The 16,867-nt window shown below is 40.0% G+C and overlaps 1 protein-coding gene across 1 annotated transcript; it reads right to left on the bottom strand.

Moving 5' to 3' along the window:
• Nucleotides 1-1,883: 1,883 nt before the first annotated feature.
• Nucleotides 1,884-16,462, bottom strand: ubb (ubiquitin B). The gene is made up of 3 exons (XM_078931223.1): nt 16,268-16,462; nt 14,233-15,839; nt 1,884-2,650 (listed from the first exon to the last, which is right to left on the bottom strand). Exons 2-3 carry the CDS (start codon nt 15,830-15,832, stop codon nt 1,953-1,955), a joined length of 2,298 nt encoding a protein of 765 aa, XP_078787349.1. The 5' UTR covers nt 15,833-15,839; nt 16,268-16,462; the 3' UTR covers nt 1,884-1,952.
• Nucleotides 16,463-16,867: the final 405 nt, after the last annotated feature.

The following is a 16,867-nucleotide window of genomic DNA, read 5'->3' as shown; positions in this document are numbered from 1 at the left end:
TTGATGATGAAGATTTATGTTAGTTTTGCTTCAGTTTGAGACCATAGTACATAAGTACATAGTACAAAAAAGGTGTAATGATTCATTTTAACAATTCAATTTATATCATGATTAATATTAGTGTGTATATACTTTAATTAACTTGATATTTATTTGACTCTTCTGTCTAGTAGAATTAAGCTGTGGTTCTTCCATTTTGGTCTTCTCCTGCATATAAAGCGATCATTAACATTAAACCACGTCCCACTCTTCAAGGTGAAAAGTTGCAGTGGCTCATCAGCTCTTTGACCAAGAAGTGTCCTGGCCTTCACAGGTGCATTGCCGGGTTAGAACTATGTGGAGAGGGAGTTTCATAACTACACATGCCAATGTAGCTTGAAGAGTTCAAGTCTTCTAAGGCAAGAATTGGCTCAAACAGCTGCTACTTTGCTTAACTGGAGGAATGTATGGGGATATTGTGGGGCATGTACTGCTTGGGAGAGGATTTACTGGGACAAGTGAAAACAGACCATTCTGGAATAAAGTAACCTCTTCAGCATACAGTACTGTGGTAGAACAGGCACGCCACCAGGAGGACAAAGGCTGTCTCACAGGGGAACTATCGAGTTTGAGAACACTGTGGTATGACTTAAGGAAGGAACTGTTGGAAACTGCTTTCACATTTGATGGGTCTGTTATGTTCTCGCCTGGCCTCAATTAGGGATATGGAGGGGACCCTGTGTCTATCTGTAACCATCCTCAAACACATTCTGGTTTGCTGGTAAAATAAAATAAAACAACAAACTGAATCTTGACCAATAGGAGGAGCCAGAGACAGCAGGTTTCTGTGTCCTGGGGAAATGCTGTCATGAGCATAAGACCCTTCGATCCTCTGAACTAGTAAGACGTATGTTTTACAGATTTCTGTTCAACCCATATGAAACAAAAAAACGATATCTTGAATGTAATCTTTTTGCATACATCCTTGTTAACTGCTAATAGGTCCGGTTTTCCTGTAAAGTTGAAATTATTGGATGAAGCGATGTTCCATGTCAGAATTCTATGTCTGTTTCCTCATTCTTTAGTTTGTGTAAAAAACACACCTTGTTGTACCATAAATAATTTGAAACTTTTTTATCCACTGTAATCTTGTATTTGTTGTACTGATAAAATAAAACATTGTGGCAGGAGCATTTTCAGTCAGCAGCGTATGTTTAGATTTCAAGTCATTCAGGACTTGGAGATCATTTAAACTCAAACAGATGTCCTCTAGATCTGTTTTTCCAACCAATGTGCTGTAAAACACTAGTGTGGTGTCAGAGATGGTCAGGTGTGCAGTGAAAAATGATTCAAATGTACCTAATTGGTATAAAAAAACAATCATTGCCAGGATATCAGTTCTTTTCCTCCAAACAGGTTTCACACTGAGAAAGTAGAAGCATTACCTTTTCATTCTTATTCAAGACACTTTGATAAGAATGACTAAATTGTCAATATGGACTATTTTTTCTTTAAAAAAATAAACGATTTTCAGCTGGTGGTGTGCTTTGTGATTTTTAATCAAGGGAAAGGTGGACCTTGACTCAAAATAAGGGATGATAAACTCTGGTCTGGTCATTGGCTTTTATCATTTCAACCTAATCTTTGAAGTTAAATTACTGTGAAAGAGCTTAGCTTCCAACCCAATGGGCGATTGTCAAACTTGTAACATCAGCTCAATGTGTTATTACTGTACTTAGTTTTTTTTTTAAACCTTTTACACTTATAATTTCCTGGGTTCATCGAATTTCATGTGATCTCAATTTAAATTTAAATTGTACTTATAGTTTGGTTAAATTGCTTATTTAAAGATGACATTTCTACTAAAGCATAATTAATATCAGCATTAGGGGAAAGAAACAAACTGATATATCACGGTTTATTGGGTCAGGTTGCCATTTAGGTCAGGTAAAAACATGCTGACATGCATTCATTTACTGGCCACCCCTCAAACGCAGGACAAGGTGGAGGGTGGATTCTTTCTGGATGTTGTAATCGGAGAGGGTGCGGCCATCTTCAAGCTGCTTGCCAGCAAAGATCAGCCTCTGCTGGTCAGGGGGAATGCCTTCCTTGTCCTGGATTTTAGCTTTCACGTTCTCAATGGTGTCACTGGGTTCAACCTCGAGGGTGATGGTCTTGCCAGTGAGGGTCTTGACAAAGATCTGCATGCCACCCCTCAGACGCAGGACAAGGTGGAGGGTGGATTCTTTCTGGATGTTGTAGTCAGAAAGGGTGCGGCCATCTTCAAGCTGCTTACCGGCAAAGATCAGCCTCTGCTGGTCAGGGGGAATGCCTTCCTTGTCCTGGATTTTAGCTTTCACGTTCTCAATGGTGTCACTGGGTTCAACCTCGAGGGTGATGGTCTTGCCAGTGAGGGTCTTGACAAAGATCTGCATGCCACCCCTCAGGCGCAGGACAAGGTGGAGGGTGGATTCTTTCTGGATGTTGTAATCGGAGAGGGTGCGGCCATCTTCAAGCTGCTTGCCAGCAAAGATCAGCCTCTGCTGGTCAGGGGGAATGCCTTCCTTGTCCTGGATTTTGGCCTTCACGTTCTCAATGGTGTCACTGGGTTCAACTTCAAGGGTGATGGTCTTGCCAGTGAGGGTCTTGACAAAGATCTGCATGTTTACACCTGTGAAAAATGATTTTGCTTTTAGTATTTGATATTTATTGTCTCGAATGTACACCACTATAAATGTATCATCCTGTGGAATGTTGGTGAATATATATATATTTTCCTTTTTTTTTTTTTACCTAACAACATTGGCTAAACCATCTTACATTCACATAAATCCAATAAGCAGGTCAATGAGTGATCTTGAATATAAGTAATTCTCCTGAAACATCTTCATTCATCGGGGGGACGATTCGAGAAGCTGCGCCATGATTTTACAAAACGCCATCGTTAGCGGTTTCCTCCCTTTAGCTAACGTTCAGGCCAAATAACGATGACGCCAGAAATTTGGTGTCGCTGTGATTCAATTAGGTCAGCAATTGTCTTTAAAACCGTTGTTTTAAAACAAAACAGTAACGACGACACTGAATTACTACAAACAACAAAAACGTGTGACGAAACAATTACTGCCCAGTCAAAAATCAAGAACATTTTTAAATGCTTTTTTCTGATGCGCGTCGGCGGTTGACAAAGTAAAGGGGGATCTAATTTAGTAGCACCGAATGTTTTATAATGATAACCAAACTATGATAAAATAAAATAAAAACCAGTACTTACAGTGTCTGGTGATGTACAGGTAACAAACGCCGCAACCCTAAATGAAGGCGCACGCCTCAAAAACGAACGTTTTTATTTCGTCATTTGACCGTAAAGTATTCATCCGCCAACAAAAATAGTCCAAGTGTGTGGCAAGTCTGTTATGTTTTATTAAATCATTCAACTCTACTTTCTTAAACCAAATCAATTTATATTTTAACATCAGTGTTGGGTTTAGATATCTTTTAGTATTATGCATTTAATTTGAAAATTAGATTCAATTTTAACCATATTATTTTTCTGTTTTTCAATCAATTAAACTAAAATAATAAGAAAAGATTATGTTAGCCTAGGGATCGTTGTCCGTTTTTTAAACAACTGAAACAAACGAATAAAAAAAGAAACATTTTTTAGCCAAAATCTTTTTTTAAATAATTTCGTCATCTTTGTAAAAACAAAAATGAAACTTGTATGTTTTTGATACATTTTTCTCGCAATATAGTTTAAATAGAATACATTTGTAAATTGTAAAATAAACGATGTTTTCATTATCTGAAACCGGAAGTACTTGTGCAATTCGTTTTTTCCAATAAACTTTATTGCACAGTTTTCAAGTTACAGAAATTCACATTCAGTTGCACAATAAAGAAACAATTGTAAATATCAAACACACATAGAACACCAAACAATAATAATAGTAATAAGCCCTGTGTGTGTCTTTTTTTTTAAATGCTCATACACAAATCAAGTTAGGGTGAACAAACGTTATAAATGCGCATATCCTTGTCCAGTTCAGTTACTTATGAAAAGTTTTCAGCAACCCAGTAATCCTAGAGTGAAATCACATCTGAGTTTAGTTCTAAAGCAATCCATGCTAACACTAACAACAGATCCTGAGAATTTTTTTTCAGAAAAGAATGTCAATAACACAACATAAACTATTTTAGGTTACATTCATTAGTGGACAAAAACGAATTAGAATAGTAAACAAGAACAAATGCTTCAATGAGAATGAAAAACAAAAAACATTGTGGACAGTACCAGTACTCAGACATTAAATACTTTTTTTATTAATATCTCTTGTATATAATAATGTAAAGTTAAAGATATTAAATTTGATTAGGTAAATTTTAATTTAAAAAAGTGTAAGCCAAACAGACAAAAAAAATCTGAATCTTATTTGGATGTTTTTCAACAAATAATATTATCAATTGACAAAGTCAGAAGAACAATTAAAATAGATCCCATAAAATTTAAAAGTCCTTCAGAGGCTGGATGAGCAAAGAATACGCCCAAACAATAAGCAACTATAGAATTAATAGATTATTTTAGCAATGAATTGTGGTTATTGTTGAAACAGTTGTTTTGTGAGTGCATAATAAAAGTCACTCCGCAGAAAAATGGTGAGTTGAATATGGAATAAGAGAATCCACAGTGGAAACTCCTGTTTTATTTGTTCCTCACAAATGAAACATATCTACTATACTGCAGTGAGAAAGAAGAAAAAAACATCAAGTATTCCTGAATATTAAACATTTTGGTGTTTGTTTAGACAGATGCTTATTTTAAAAAATGACCCATGTCATTGTAGCATCTTGTTGGAAAATCACACCTACTCCTGGGGCCTGTTTCAGAAAGGAGGTTAAGTGTAAACTCTGAGTGCATTAACCCTGAAATCAGGGAAACCCTGGGTTTTCCGTTTCAGAATGGGAGGTTTGTTAAACCAGAGAAAGCAGAGTAAGTCAAACCCGTTTCTGAAAGAGAGGTAACTTTTACTCGGAGTCAGTATCCATGGTTACTTATGCTGTGAACCAAACCTGGTCGGGAGCAGGTTTTATTCTCCAAACTCAAGGTTTCTGCCGGTCCCCTCCCCTTTTTAAAGACGAAGCGGTATTTTTCGCTTTAACCTTCATTGCCCACATTTCCGTCACACAGAGACGGTATAAGCGACAAGAATGGCTTGTCCTTTTTTGGAGGACCCAATAGACGAGGAGGCTGCATTAATTCATAGAGAATTATATTTACCTCGTATGAGGATTTTGAGAAGACTCAATTTTTTGTCATTTCCCCATACGTTTTTGTTTGAGCATTACCGTTTTTCGTTGCAGTCAATTTAATATATACAATGAAAACAACATTAGATATGTATTGCTATGTAGATGTTTCATATGTCAAATATTGTCAACAAAGCCTACATCCATGACATGCTCACATTTGACCTGATTGAATTATGTTTTTATACTTCATTTTTAGCTGCTGCCATGTTCTTTTAATTCCTGCAGGATTGCATCTACATGAAAATGAAATCAGGGACATTGAATTAGATTAATGTAACAATTACTTTTTGGAAACACAATTTGCTAGCACTGCTTACTTTCTTAATCCCATATAAACCTATACCACTTGATCAATACAAGGGTAGTGTTGCAGCGTGTGTGTGCTGAGCGGGGTGCGAGTGCAGGTGCAGATGGGGGGGGGGGGGGGGGGTGAGCACGGAGCGGAGGTGTGTGCGTGGTATATATTGTGTGTTCGGAGGACGGAGCACTTAGTTAAATAAAGAGAAGGTGTCATTCCCAGAATAACTGTTTTGGAGTCATTCTTTATCCGCTCTGGAGGTTGAGGGTTTCCAACGGGAAGTGAACCCCGAAGGAGAATTCCCTTCGGCCCTGAAGGAAATCTCCCCTGCGCTTCTGACCACGGTCGGAAAGACGAGAGAAAAGAAAGGAGAAGTCTTCACGCAGCGTAGACAAAAGTTCACTTTGAAAAACACAATTGCATGTATTAATATTAAACTGACCAACGTTTGCAAGAGGGGAAGGTTAACAAAAAAGTCCTCTAAACATTACCGACGTTAAAGGCATTTCCCCCCCCCAGATTGGTTCTGTACACTATGCAGCATTTCATGCATTTACACCAGGAATAACACTTCAAAAGTACACCTTAATATCGCCATTTTGTTATTTCACACCTTACGCTATTTAAAAAGTTATTACAGCCAATATTTATAACAATGATTTAAATGCAAACTTCCGCATTAACTTGAGCAGCTATGTTTTCCACGCTAACTGTCTCTGTTTTGCAGATGCAGCGGTGTTGCTTTTCTTCTGGAATATGTGCTCATATTCACTGTAACTCTGCAGCAGCACGTCAAGTTCAGCTGGCGAAAAATACGCAGACCTCTTTTTTTCATGGTTGCCATGGTGACTCGTGATATCTGCGCTCCATTGATAATGGCTTCTTATAGACGCGGTGCGCACGCTCACCTCCGAATCAGTCCACTCAGAGTTGATTGATCTAACTCGGATCAGCTTCTCTGAAACAGAAAACTCAGAGTTGTTAATCTCCCGATTGACCAACTCAGAGTTCAAGTTCAACCTCAGAGTTGGTTGAACCTCCTTTCTGAAACAGGCCCCAGGTCATAAGCAGCAAGGACAGTAGGTAAATATGAATAAACACCAGAGCATCAGCACTTTAGACATGGAGATCAGTATGACAGTCAAAGTTGGCATCAATCATACATGGTAAGCTAAATAAGTTTGCTCATCGTATCACAGTTCACAGGTTTCTTAATTCCAAGACAATGTTGGATTTGTTTGTCCCACCTTTTAAACTTAGTACTTTCAGAATCAGGACTGTATAGCACTCTTGCCTCACAACAAGAGGGTCATGGTTTGATTCCTGGTTGGATTCCTTCTATGTGGAGTTTGCATGTTTTTACTTGTGCACCCTGGCTTCTTCCGACAGTCCAAAAACATGCATTGTGGGTCAGTTGGTCACTCTAAATTGGCCATTGGACAACAACAAAAACAATAATAATAATAATAATGATAATAATAATAATCCATTTTTTTAAAGTGCCTTTCACGAAACCCAAGGACACTTTACAAAACAAAGGTTAAAAATAATAATGAAAAGCACAATAAATATAAAAAGACAAAATCAAAGTGAATCAGGATGGAAAGGCAGAAATTAACAGATGAGTTTTGAGTTCAGATTGGAAACTTGGTAGAGAGTCTATGTTATGGAGGTCAGGAGGGAGGGAATTCCAAAGTTTGGAAGCGGAGCAGCTTAATGGCTCTGCTTCCCATGGTGACGAGTCTGAGGAACAGAGAGTTGAACAGAGGAGGAGGACCAAAGAGAACGAGAGGGAGTTTTGATATGGATGAGGTCGGAGAGATAAGGAGGAGCCAGGTTATGGAGGGCCTTAGAGGTAAACAGTTGAGTTTGAATTTGATTCTGGAGGTTATGGGAAGCCAGTGCAGCTGGTGGACAACCAGGCTGATATGACTGAAGGGAAGAGGTTCTGGAGATGATGCGGGCAGCTGAGTTCTGGACCAGTTGGAGCTTATTGAGGGTTTTTTGAGGGAGACAAAGAGAGGGGAATTGCAGTAATCTAAGCGGGAATTGACCAGACTGTGAACCAATATAGATGATGAGTGGATGGTGAGGGAGGGGCGTAGACGATTAATGTTACGTAGATCTAGGATGACACCCAGACTCTTCACCTGAGGGGAGGGGGTGACAGAAGATGAGTCGATGGCAAGAGTAAAACTTGTGGCTTTGGAGAGGGTGGATTTGGAACCAACGAGACGCAGCTCAGTTTTGTCCCTATTGAGTTTGAGAAGGTTTGAGGTGAACCAGTTTTTGATTTCAGATAGACAGGAGTGGAGGAAGGAGGGTGGAAGAGAGGTGTCAGGTTTGCTTGACAAATGGAGCTGGGTGTCTTCAGCAAAACAATGAAAATTAACATTACATATACAGAAAATATTACCAAGGGGTAGAAGATAAGTAATGAAAAGGAGAGGACCAAGGACAGAACCTTGGGGCACACCAGAAGAGATAGAGGAAGGCTGAGATTTAAATGATTTAAGCTGAATGAATTGGGTGCGACATACGAGGTAGGATTGAAACCAATTGAGGGGGTTGGAGATGATGCTGACGGAGGAGAGCCCTTGGAGGAGGATGGAATGAGAGATGGTATCACAGGCTCCACTCAGATCAAGGAGGATGAGAATGGTGATTAGGCCAGAATAAGCTGCAATGAGAAGGTCATTGAGCAGAGCAGTTTCCGTGCTGGGTGAGGGGCGGAAACCAGACTGAAAACCTTCCAGGAGATTATTATGTTTCAAATGGTCATAAAGTTGGGAGGCGACTATTTTCTCAAGAATTTTGGAAATGAAGGGAAGGTTAGAAATTGGATGGAGATTATTGGTGCCATTTTAAAAAGTGATGGGGCAGTACCAGATGATAGAGGAATGAATAATGGCAGTAATAAGCGGAAGGAGAGATGGGAGACAGGGTATATCTAAGGATGTTGGGAGGGGATTGAGATAACATGTGGTGGGTTTGGATTTTAGGATGAGAGAGGAAATGTCATCGTGGTCAGGCAGTTGAAAGGAGGAAAACATATGATTGAGAGAGAAAGAGTCAGGGATGGGAGGGAGGAGAGAAGTGCTAAGCTGTTGATGAATTACTTGAATTTTCTGGTTGAAGAATGACATGAGGAAGGGAGAAGGTCAGGGGGTTTGAAAATAGTGTTCATCAGAGAAAAGAGATTTTTTGAGTTGCCTTTGTTTGTGGAGATAAATTCAGAAAAGTAGTTTGTTTTTGTGATAGAAACCAGGTCCTTATACTGAGTGATTTATAGATTTCTTTATGAATGGTTAAGCCAGTTCTTTTATGGAGTCGCTCTAGCTGGCGACCTTTGGCGTAGGAGCATGTGAATGTGTGGCCCTGCACCAGATTTCCAACCTGTACCCTTACCTTCACCCAACAGTTGCTGGGATAGGCTCCAGCAACTTTTTGACCCCGAAAGGGATTAAGCGGCTTCAGAATATGAATAGATGGACTTTTTTGATGGCTGCAACCATAAACATAAATTCAGGTTTATATCCCAAGCATATGTACAAGGACCACATCAATCAGGACAAATTCAATCTAGAAATAATGTAGAAATGATCAATATATTTTAATAATGACTATACAAAAACTTTCGCAAAAACGGCTAACATGTAATGCCATTATGTTTCCTGCCTGAAAGATAAAAGTTTAACTATTCCGGTGATGGGGACAAACCTTTTAGGGTCAAGATGGCAAGCAGCAAGTTGTCTGAGGGTAGACTTAGGATTCTGTAAAGTAGAGCATTAGTCAAAGGGACCAAGCTGACCCGTTTGTCTGATTATACTGGCATATGGAAGCACTAAGGTAACTAAAGCATCCCTTAATGCCTTATTCATCTTTGAGGTAGAGTTTCTGGGTTTGGAACAAAAGCACCCCAGCATGTTGGTTTGTTGTGAGACTTCCCAGCTTGGATATTTTTTCTGGAGAAAATTTAGACTGTCTTTGAGCCAGACCTGTTAAATAGAAACAAATGAAACATCACATCCTATAGTTATTCTTAAGTACAACAACATCTGTGAGTTTTTTCAAATAGCAATATTAAAACTAGTTACAGTTGCTGTTGTACATAATGTAGAACAGCGTGCTAAAGAAGGCAGGAGGTCCTTACAGTCAAGCCTGAGACAGACTTGTCGGAGGTATCTGTCTTCAACAGAGGCATTCCTGGGGCGTACTAAACTACCCTGACTTTAACCCTGAACTCTGGCTGAAATGTGCCTAAACTTGCTTACTCTGGATATGTGGGTTCCAAAAGACCGGATATGAGTTAGCGTAATTACGCTTGACTTGGTAACCCTGGATTAATGCGCGTGCACAGCAAGTACATAAAGAGATTCTCAATGGATCGCCCATTTCCAGAGTCACCATGGAAACGCGTGGAGAATAAAAGAGAGTGTTATACTTTTGAGACGGAGTCTGAGATTTTAATGACGGCGTATGAAGATTATGCGATTATACATCAAAAAACTAATACGGCTGCATCAGCAAAAAGAAAGAGTTTCTGCTTGGAGAAAAATAATGGACCAAGTAAACGCATGAGTTTCTATCTCATTTCTATTTTCATTGAAAGTTATTTAGTTACATTATTCAACCTGATTTCTTGTCTATCCAACTCAATATTTTTTTACAACTCAAATTTACATAGTTGTAAAGAATTTTTTTTTTACATAGGGCTGCACGGTGGTGCAGTGGTTAGCGCTCTTGCCTCACAGCAAGAAAGCCCCCAGTTCAAGTCCCAGCTGGGGGACACAAAAAACACAACCTTTCTGTGTGGAGTTTGCATGTTCTCCCCATGCATGCATGGGTTCTCACCCAGGATCTCCAGCTTCCTCCCACCATCCAAAAACATGCTTCATAGGTTAATTGGTTAATCTAAATTGTCCATAGGTGAGAGTGAATGCATGTGTGATTGTGGACATTCTACCCTGCAACAGACTGGCAATCTGTCCAGGGTGCCCCCTGCCTTCAGCCACAAGTGGCCAGGAAACGGAAAAGGAATAGTGAATGAAGGAAATTTACGTATTTATCTAAATAAATGTCATATTACTCTAATTCAATTAAATGTTTTGCATCTTCATTTATAATACTTCTTGAACTCTCATATGTCTAAGTTTGAGCCTGCAGATATTCTCATTTTTATAACAATAAAATGAAAGAAACAAGAAGAATTCACATTATGCATGTCTTTTACCAGTTCTCCAAATTTAACATTTTGCTACAGAGCACTAGTGGTGCTAAATAACCTATTCATCCTCTCCCTCCATCTCACTCATAACAGGACAAATAACTAGACAATACGCAGTAAAAGAGCTACAACTAAACACATTTGGTCAAAAATCCACACTTAAACCCAAATCCGTCCAGACAGGGAAAGGGAATGGTATCCCACAATTCCTTGCGGTGCCGATCTAACATTAGCACCAAAGTTACACCCACTTGATTGAATTAATTTGAATGAAAGTAAAATAACTGTCTGATAACTAGGTGTTATTTTTAGGCTGACTTAACTAAAAAAAATATTTATCTTACCTGAAGCAAATAATTAAGTTAGATCAATGTAAAAAAGTTTATCTCTACAACATCCATACGTGGTCTTATCACCCTCTCATGGAGGAAAAAGTGTTATCTGAGCTTCTTCATCCACTAAATTATCTTCAAATGGAAACGCCATGCTCCTTCACCTCTCTGAAAACAAACTAACCTTCAACTAAACATACTCCAGACCAGGTTATGTTCAGAGCATGAGTTGCTATGGCCACTTGACATATCCTGGAACGTACCTCCATTTTTGGAACCGAAAGCTGAGGTTATCCGCTTCCTTAGCCTCAAACTTATCAAGGTAACTAGCATAACCTGCTTTCTGGAATACTCTCCTGGCCTACAGGTCAGGGAAGTTAATGTTTTGACCTCGTGCCAGAGGAACATTCCTGGGCTAACTTGTCACCACAGTACGGTGAAAAAAAGGCAATGTGTAAAATGGCAATTAAAATTCGAATGTCTGGAATGAATTGAATACCAGATGTGGTCATTTGACCTGCTTTTATTTTTACTTTGACAACTTTACTAAACTGACTGGGTCCATCTTGGCAGAATATGACTCCAAACCCTGAACCTCTGAGTTTTTTGGAACACATTCCATAAGCTTGTAAAAGCTGACGATCTACCCTTAATTTAAATGGCCAATCTCTAGTTTTTGATTTTTGTTTTTTCTTTGTAACTGTCAACAAGGTTGTGGTCTCTTGATGTTGTTATGATAATTAGTTCTGGTTTGAAGGGCTTCCTGTTAACATTGACCCACGGTTCAAAGTTCACCAGCCTTCTTACAGTTTTACTAGGCCAAACATTTTCTGGAAAAGTTATTTATGTATTTGAACACAAAACAGTAATTCTGTTTTTTTTTAAATAAAGTTTCAGTTGATGATTATTCTCTCGTGAAAACAAAACACTAAATAATTGGAAACGTCATCTTATGCCAGGTTTTACACCATTACAGAACTGTTATGCTATTTTTAACAAATGACACGTCTGATCTCTGAACTTTTTCATCAACACATATTGTATCTTTATATAGCATCGACTTTTCATCAAAGCCCTCGTGGTTTTTTTTTCCAGATTTGGTTATTTATTTACAACTGGAACATATTTATTGAGAAATTTAACTGTCAAATCCATTTTTTTTCCAATTTACAACAGAGGAGTAAACATTTAAACTAGTGATAAACAATAAAATAATTACTTTAAAGTTTTATTTTATCACTCAAAGAAAAAAACATGCGTATATTGAAATATGTGCAACGTTTTGCATTATTGCGTGTTGTTGCAGATCAGTGTGTTGTAGTTGTGAGTCTTCAGCACAATCACATGAAGCAACAAGTGAGTGTGTGTTTGTGTTGGCTAAAGTTAGTTTGAACAAATACTAGAAATTACCAGCGGACCTGAATGCAGCAAAAGTGAGCTCTTAATGAAAACGCATAAGTGCGGAATTTCCATGCAGCCCCTGAATGCACTTCCTACTGCGGCGTGTGTTGCTACTTAATTTGTGCACCAAAGTCAGAAGTTAAATCTTTGAATGAATTCTGAGATTGATCTTTGTGGTTGCCAAGTGAAGGGGAGGCAGACACTTGGTTGTGAGTTGGAGCCCCCGGTCAGAGCAGTGCTTCACCAGCCAAAGTGGCTACTACTACTAGTGAACTTCTGTTTGACAAGAAGGGATGACCCAGAAAGGCTGTGTTACATTTCAGCAGAAAGTGGCAGCAATGCAGATTTGCTGAACTCGGTGGTCATAACTGAGTTGCTATTTCTTTTGAAGAATAATCTTTTTTTTTTTTTACCACATGCTATTTAGGAAATGTTTTCAAGATGCCCAACCTCCTCTCATTTTAGAGCACAAAAATCCCAACTACCCCTGGCTACAGTGTGCAGACCGAGGCGTAGCTCAACGTGCCCACTTCATGTGATTCTTCTTTGTTACCGCAATTGCCGAAGGACCCCGAACGGTTATTGTACCTTTACCGTATTTTCCTTCGGCTTTTATAAATTTTCATGTTACTTTTTTTTAATTCAGGAAAAGATTAGTTATTTTATTTTTGGCATATATGAAATAGAATAGAACAAAATAAAATAGAATACTTTATTAATCCCTCGATGGGGAAACTCCTTTTGTCAGGGGCATCACACGCCTGGATTAATAGTTTTTTCTTTTTTCACTTTTTTTTTTTTTAGAAAAAAAGACAACCCTTTATTTGATGCTGTAGGAAAAAGAAAGGCAGACTGAACAAAACGTATGCGGCGGTCGCCAACTAAACGGCTCGTGTCACTTAAATATTTCATATTTTGCACTAGACTAGAAAATATATTTTTTTCCTGCCTCTGTATTCTCTTCTGCTCAGAGGACGAACACCCCCCTCTTCTTCCTCAGCAGACGCAGCAAGTCAAGGCCAGACTGCAGTTTGACCTACTTTTGAAATCTCGCGATAGCCTGTCGCGTGACAGCCAAAAAGCTGGATGAGAACTTGGTAGCAGACATGAACCCTGGGCTGCAGGCATGTGGTAAACGGCTGCAATCAAACCTGATGGCAAATATCACACGAACACTTAACGTAGTTTGAATATTTGCGTCACACCAATTAATGAATGTTAACTAAAACTAAGTTAACTAATGTTAGGCAGTGTGTATTGGATTTCTAAAATTTCCACCGTCAAGATGTTTCAAGACTAGCTCTTCATTCCTTTAATTTTTGAACAAAGGCAGATAAGATATGGGCAATGATTAAATATTAACCTTTCCTTCATAGAATTTTTTGGAAGAGCCTTCATTTTCAAGCAGTTTTTTCCATTGACATTGTTTGCCCAGATGAAAGCCATTCCTCTGACCTCACCCATTACTGCTATAATTTAATACATTGTTCAGGTTCACCTTGCATACTTTTAGACTATTTCTGATTGAATATACCTTTTTATCTAAATGTAGTGTTGTCATCTAAAACACAGGATGCTTTCGAAGCTGTACACCACTAATAAAAAATGGAAACCAAATATAACACTTAAAACTGTTTATTTAATCAAATTATAATTTGGTCATTTTTGCGACAGAAAATCTTAACTTTACTGGCCACCCCTCAGACGCAGGACAAGATGGAGGGTGGATTCTTTCTGGATGTTGTAATCGGAGAGGGTGCGGCCATCTTCAAGCTGCTTGCCAGCAAAGATCAGCCTCTGCTGGTCAGGGGGAATGCCTTCCTTGTCCTGGATTTTGGCCTTCACGTTCTCAATGGTGTCACTGGGTTCAACCTCAAGGGTGATGGTCTTGCCAGTGAGGGTCTTGACAAAGATCTGCATGCCACCCCTCAGACGCAGGACAAGATGGAGGGTGGATTCTTTCTGGATGTTGTAATCGGAGAGGGTGCGGCCATCTTCAAGCTGCTTGCCAGCAAAGATCAGCCTCTGCTGGTCAGGGGGAATGCCTTCCTTGTCCTGGATTTTAGCCTTCACGTTCTCAATGGTGTCACTGGGCTCAACCTCAAGGGTGATGGTCTTGCCAGTGAGGGTTTTGACAAAGATCTGCATGCCACCCCTCAGGCGCAGGACAAGGTGGAGGGTGGATTCTTTCTGGATGTTGTAGTCGGAGAGGGTGCGGCCATCTTCAAGCTGCTTGCCAGCAAAGATCAGCCTCTGCTGGTCAGGGGGAATGCCTTCCTTGTCCTGGATTTTGGCCTTCACGTTCTCAATAGTGTCACTGGGCTCAACCTCAAGGGTGATGGTCTTGCCAGTGAGGGTCTTGACAAAGATCTGCATGCCACCCCTCAGGCGCAGGACAAGGTGGAGGGTGGATTCTTTCTGGATGTTGTAGTCGGAGAGGGTGCGGCCATCTTCAAGCTGCTTGCCAGCAAAGATCAGCCTCTGCTGGTCAGGGGGAATGCCTTCCTTGTCCTGGATTTTAGCCTTCACGTTCTCAATGGTGTCACTGGGCTCAACCTCAAGGGTGATGGTCTTGCCAGTGAGGGTCTTGACAAAGATCTGCATGCCACCCCTCAGGCGCAGGACAAGGTGGAGGGTGGATTCTTTCTGGATGTTGTAGTCGGAGAGGGTGCGGCCATCTTCAAGCTGCTTGCCAGCAAAGATCAGCCTCTGCTGGTCAGGGGGAATGCCTTCCTTGTCCTGGATTTTGGCCTTCACGTTCTCAATGGTGTCACTGGGCTCAACCTCAAGGGTGATGGTCTTGCCAGTGAGGGTCTTGACAAAGATCTGCATGCCACCCCTCAGGCGCAGGACAAGGTGGAGGGTGGATTCTTTCTGGATGTTGTAGTCGGAGAGGGTGCGGCCATCTTCAAGCTGCTTGCCAGCAAAGATCAGCCTCTGCTGGTCAGGGGGAATGCCTTCCTTGTCCTGGATTTTGGCCTTCACGTTCTCAATGGTGTCACTGGGTTCAACTTCAAGGGTGATGGTCTTGCCAGTGAGGGTCTTGACAAAGATCTGCATGCCACCCCTCAGGCGCAGGACAAGGTGGAGGGTGGATTCTTTCTGGATGTTGTAGTCGGAGAGGGTGCGGCCATCTTCAAGCTGCTTGCCAGCAAAGATCAGCCTCTGCTGGTCAGGGGGAATGCCTTCCTTGTCCTGGATTTTAGCCTTCACGTTCTCAATGGTGTCACTGGGTTCAACCTCGAGGGTGATGGTCTTGCCAGTGAGGGTCTTGACAAAGATCTGCATGTTTTTACTTTAAATAAAGAGCAAAAATACAAAAAATTAAAAAATGTTTTAAAATTAAATAACGTGTAAATCTATGTATACACTGTTGTAATGTAAAATTTATCCGTTATATCTGAGGACAAACAGTCAGGGGCAGCCATTTCAGTTAGACTTAGGGCGCCATTTTGATATCTCGCTGACCTTCTTTGTTCGTCGGTCGAATAGCACTACAGGCATTTCTGCCATTTACTTTTATCTGAAAGTAAATTATAGCTTATCAAATAAAAAGAGGCAAAGGATATAAACATTTATGGCGGGGGAAGAAAAAAACCGTATCCTAAATTACGAGTCAACGTAATGTAAACGGAGAAGAAACGGTTCGCCAGCAAAACTAGTATGCCTTTGAATTAAAAAATAATAAAAGGAAAACTTTGAATAGTTAAAATTCAGACTTACACTTTAACTTGTGGCTGTTAGACGAATACTTATTTAGTCTCCACGACGACGTCGAGCTCTCTGCGAATGCTGAGAATAATGCCGGACACCCTGTCTCGGCAGGCTTATATGTTGGGTCTGCGTCACATGTTGAAATCAATCCGCATGAAAAAGTAGTCCGTCAGTAAACATAAAGATGACGGCGTTCAACCTAAATTTTTGAAAATTCCAATTAAAAACACGTTGGGATAATTTCTTGGCTGGAAAAGAGAATATTATATCAAAAACTTTATGTCTAAAAGCTTGTTTATTTCCAGAAACAGTAGAGATCGTTCTCGGCGGAGTAATACATCCTAACGTCCTCCAGAATTTACCAGAACCATATGGCAACAACCCGTATCCGAGATCTTTCGAGTTCCTGATTGGCCAACCTTCTTGTTTGTCAGTCAGCGATTGGTTGCTGCTATCCAGAAAGTGTTGAATGACAGTTTACCCGGATGCTTGAGGGTGTTTTTCAAACGAAATAAAACGTATTTAGAAACATGTTGTTTAAGTGTCTTCAGACATATGAATCATTAGGTTTATGTTGTTATTCATAGACCACTAATGTATAACCCCGAC

The sequence above is a fragment of the Oryzias latipes genome, chromosome 14, assembly GCF_053564925.1.
Source record: "Oryzias latipes strain Hd-rR chromosome 14, Olatipes_Hd-rR_3.1".
Lineage (NCBI taxonomy): Eukaryota > Metazoa > Chordata > Actinopteri > Beloniformes > Adrianichthyidae > Oryzias > Oryzias latipes.
Note: the sequence above shows the minus strand (reverse complement) of the source record. Positions and strands in the feature narration are given on the sequence as shown.

What these genes read in the sequence shown, in the direction of transcription:
- ubb (XM_078931223.1), bottom strand. Translation starts at nt 15,832, where the DNA reads ATGCAGATCTTTGTCAAGACCCTCACTGGCAAGACCATCACCCTCGAG. An exon ending in GCGTCTGAGGGGTGGCCAGT is followed by an intron (nt 2,651 to 14,232) that starts AAAGTTAAGATT and finishes CATTTTTCACAG; the next exon opens with GTGTAAACATGCAGATCTTT.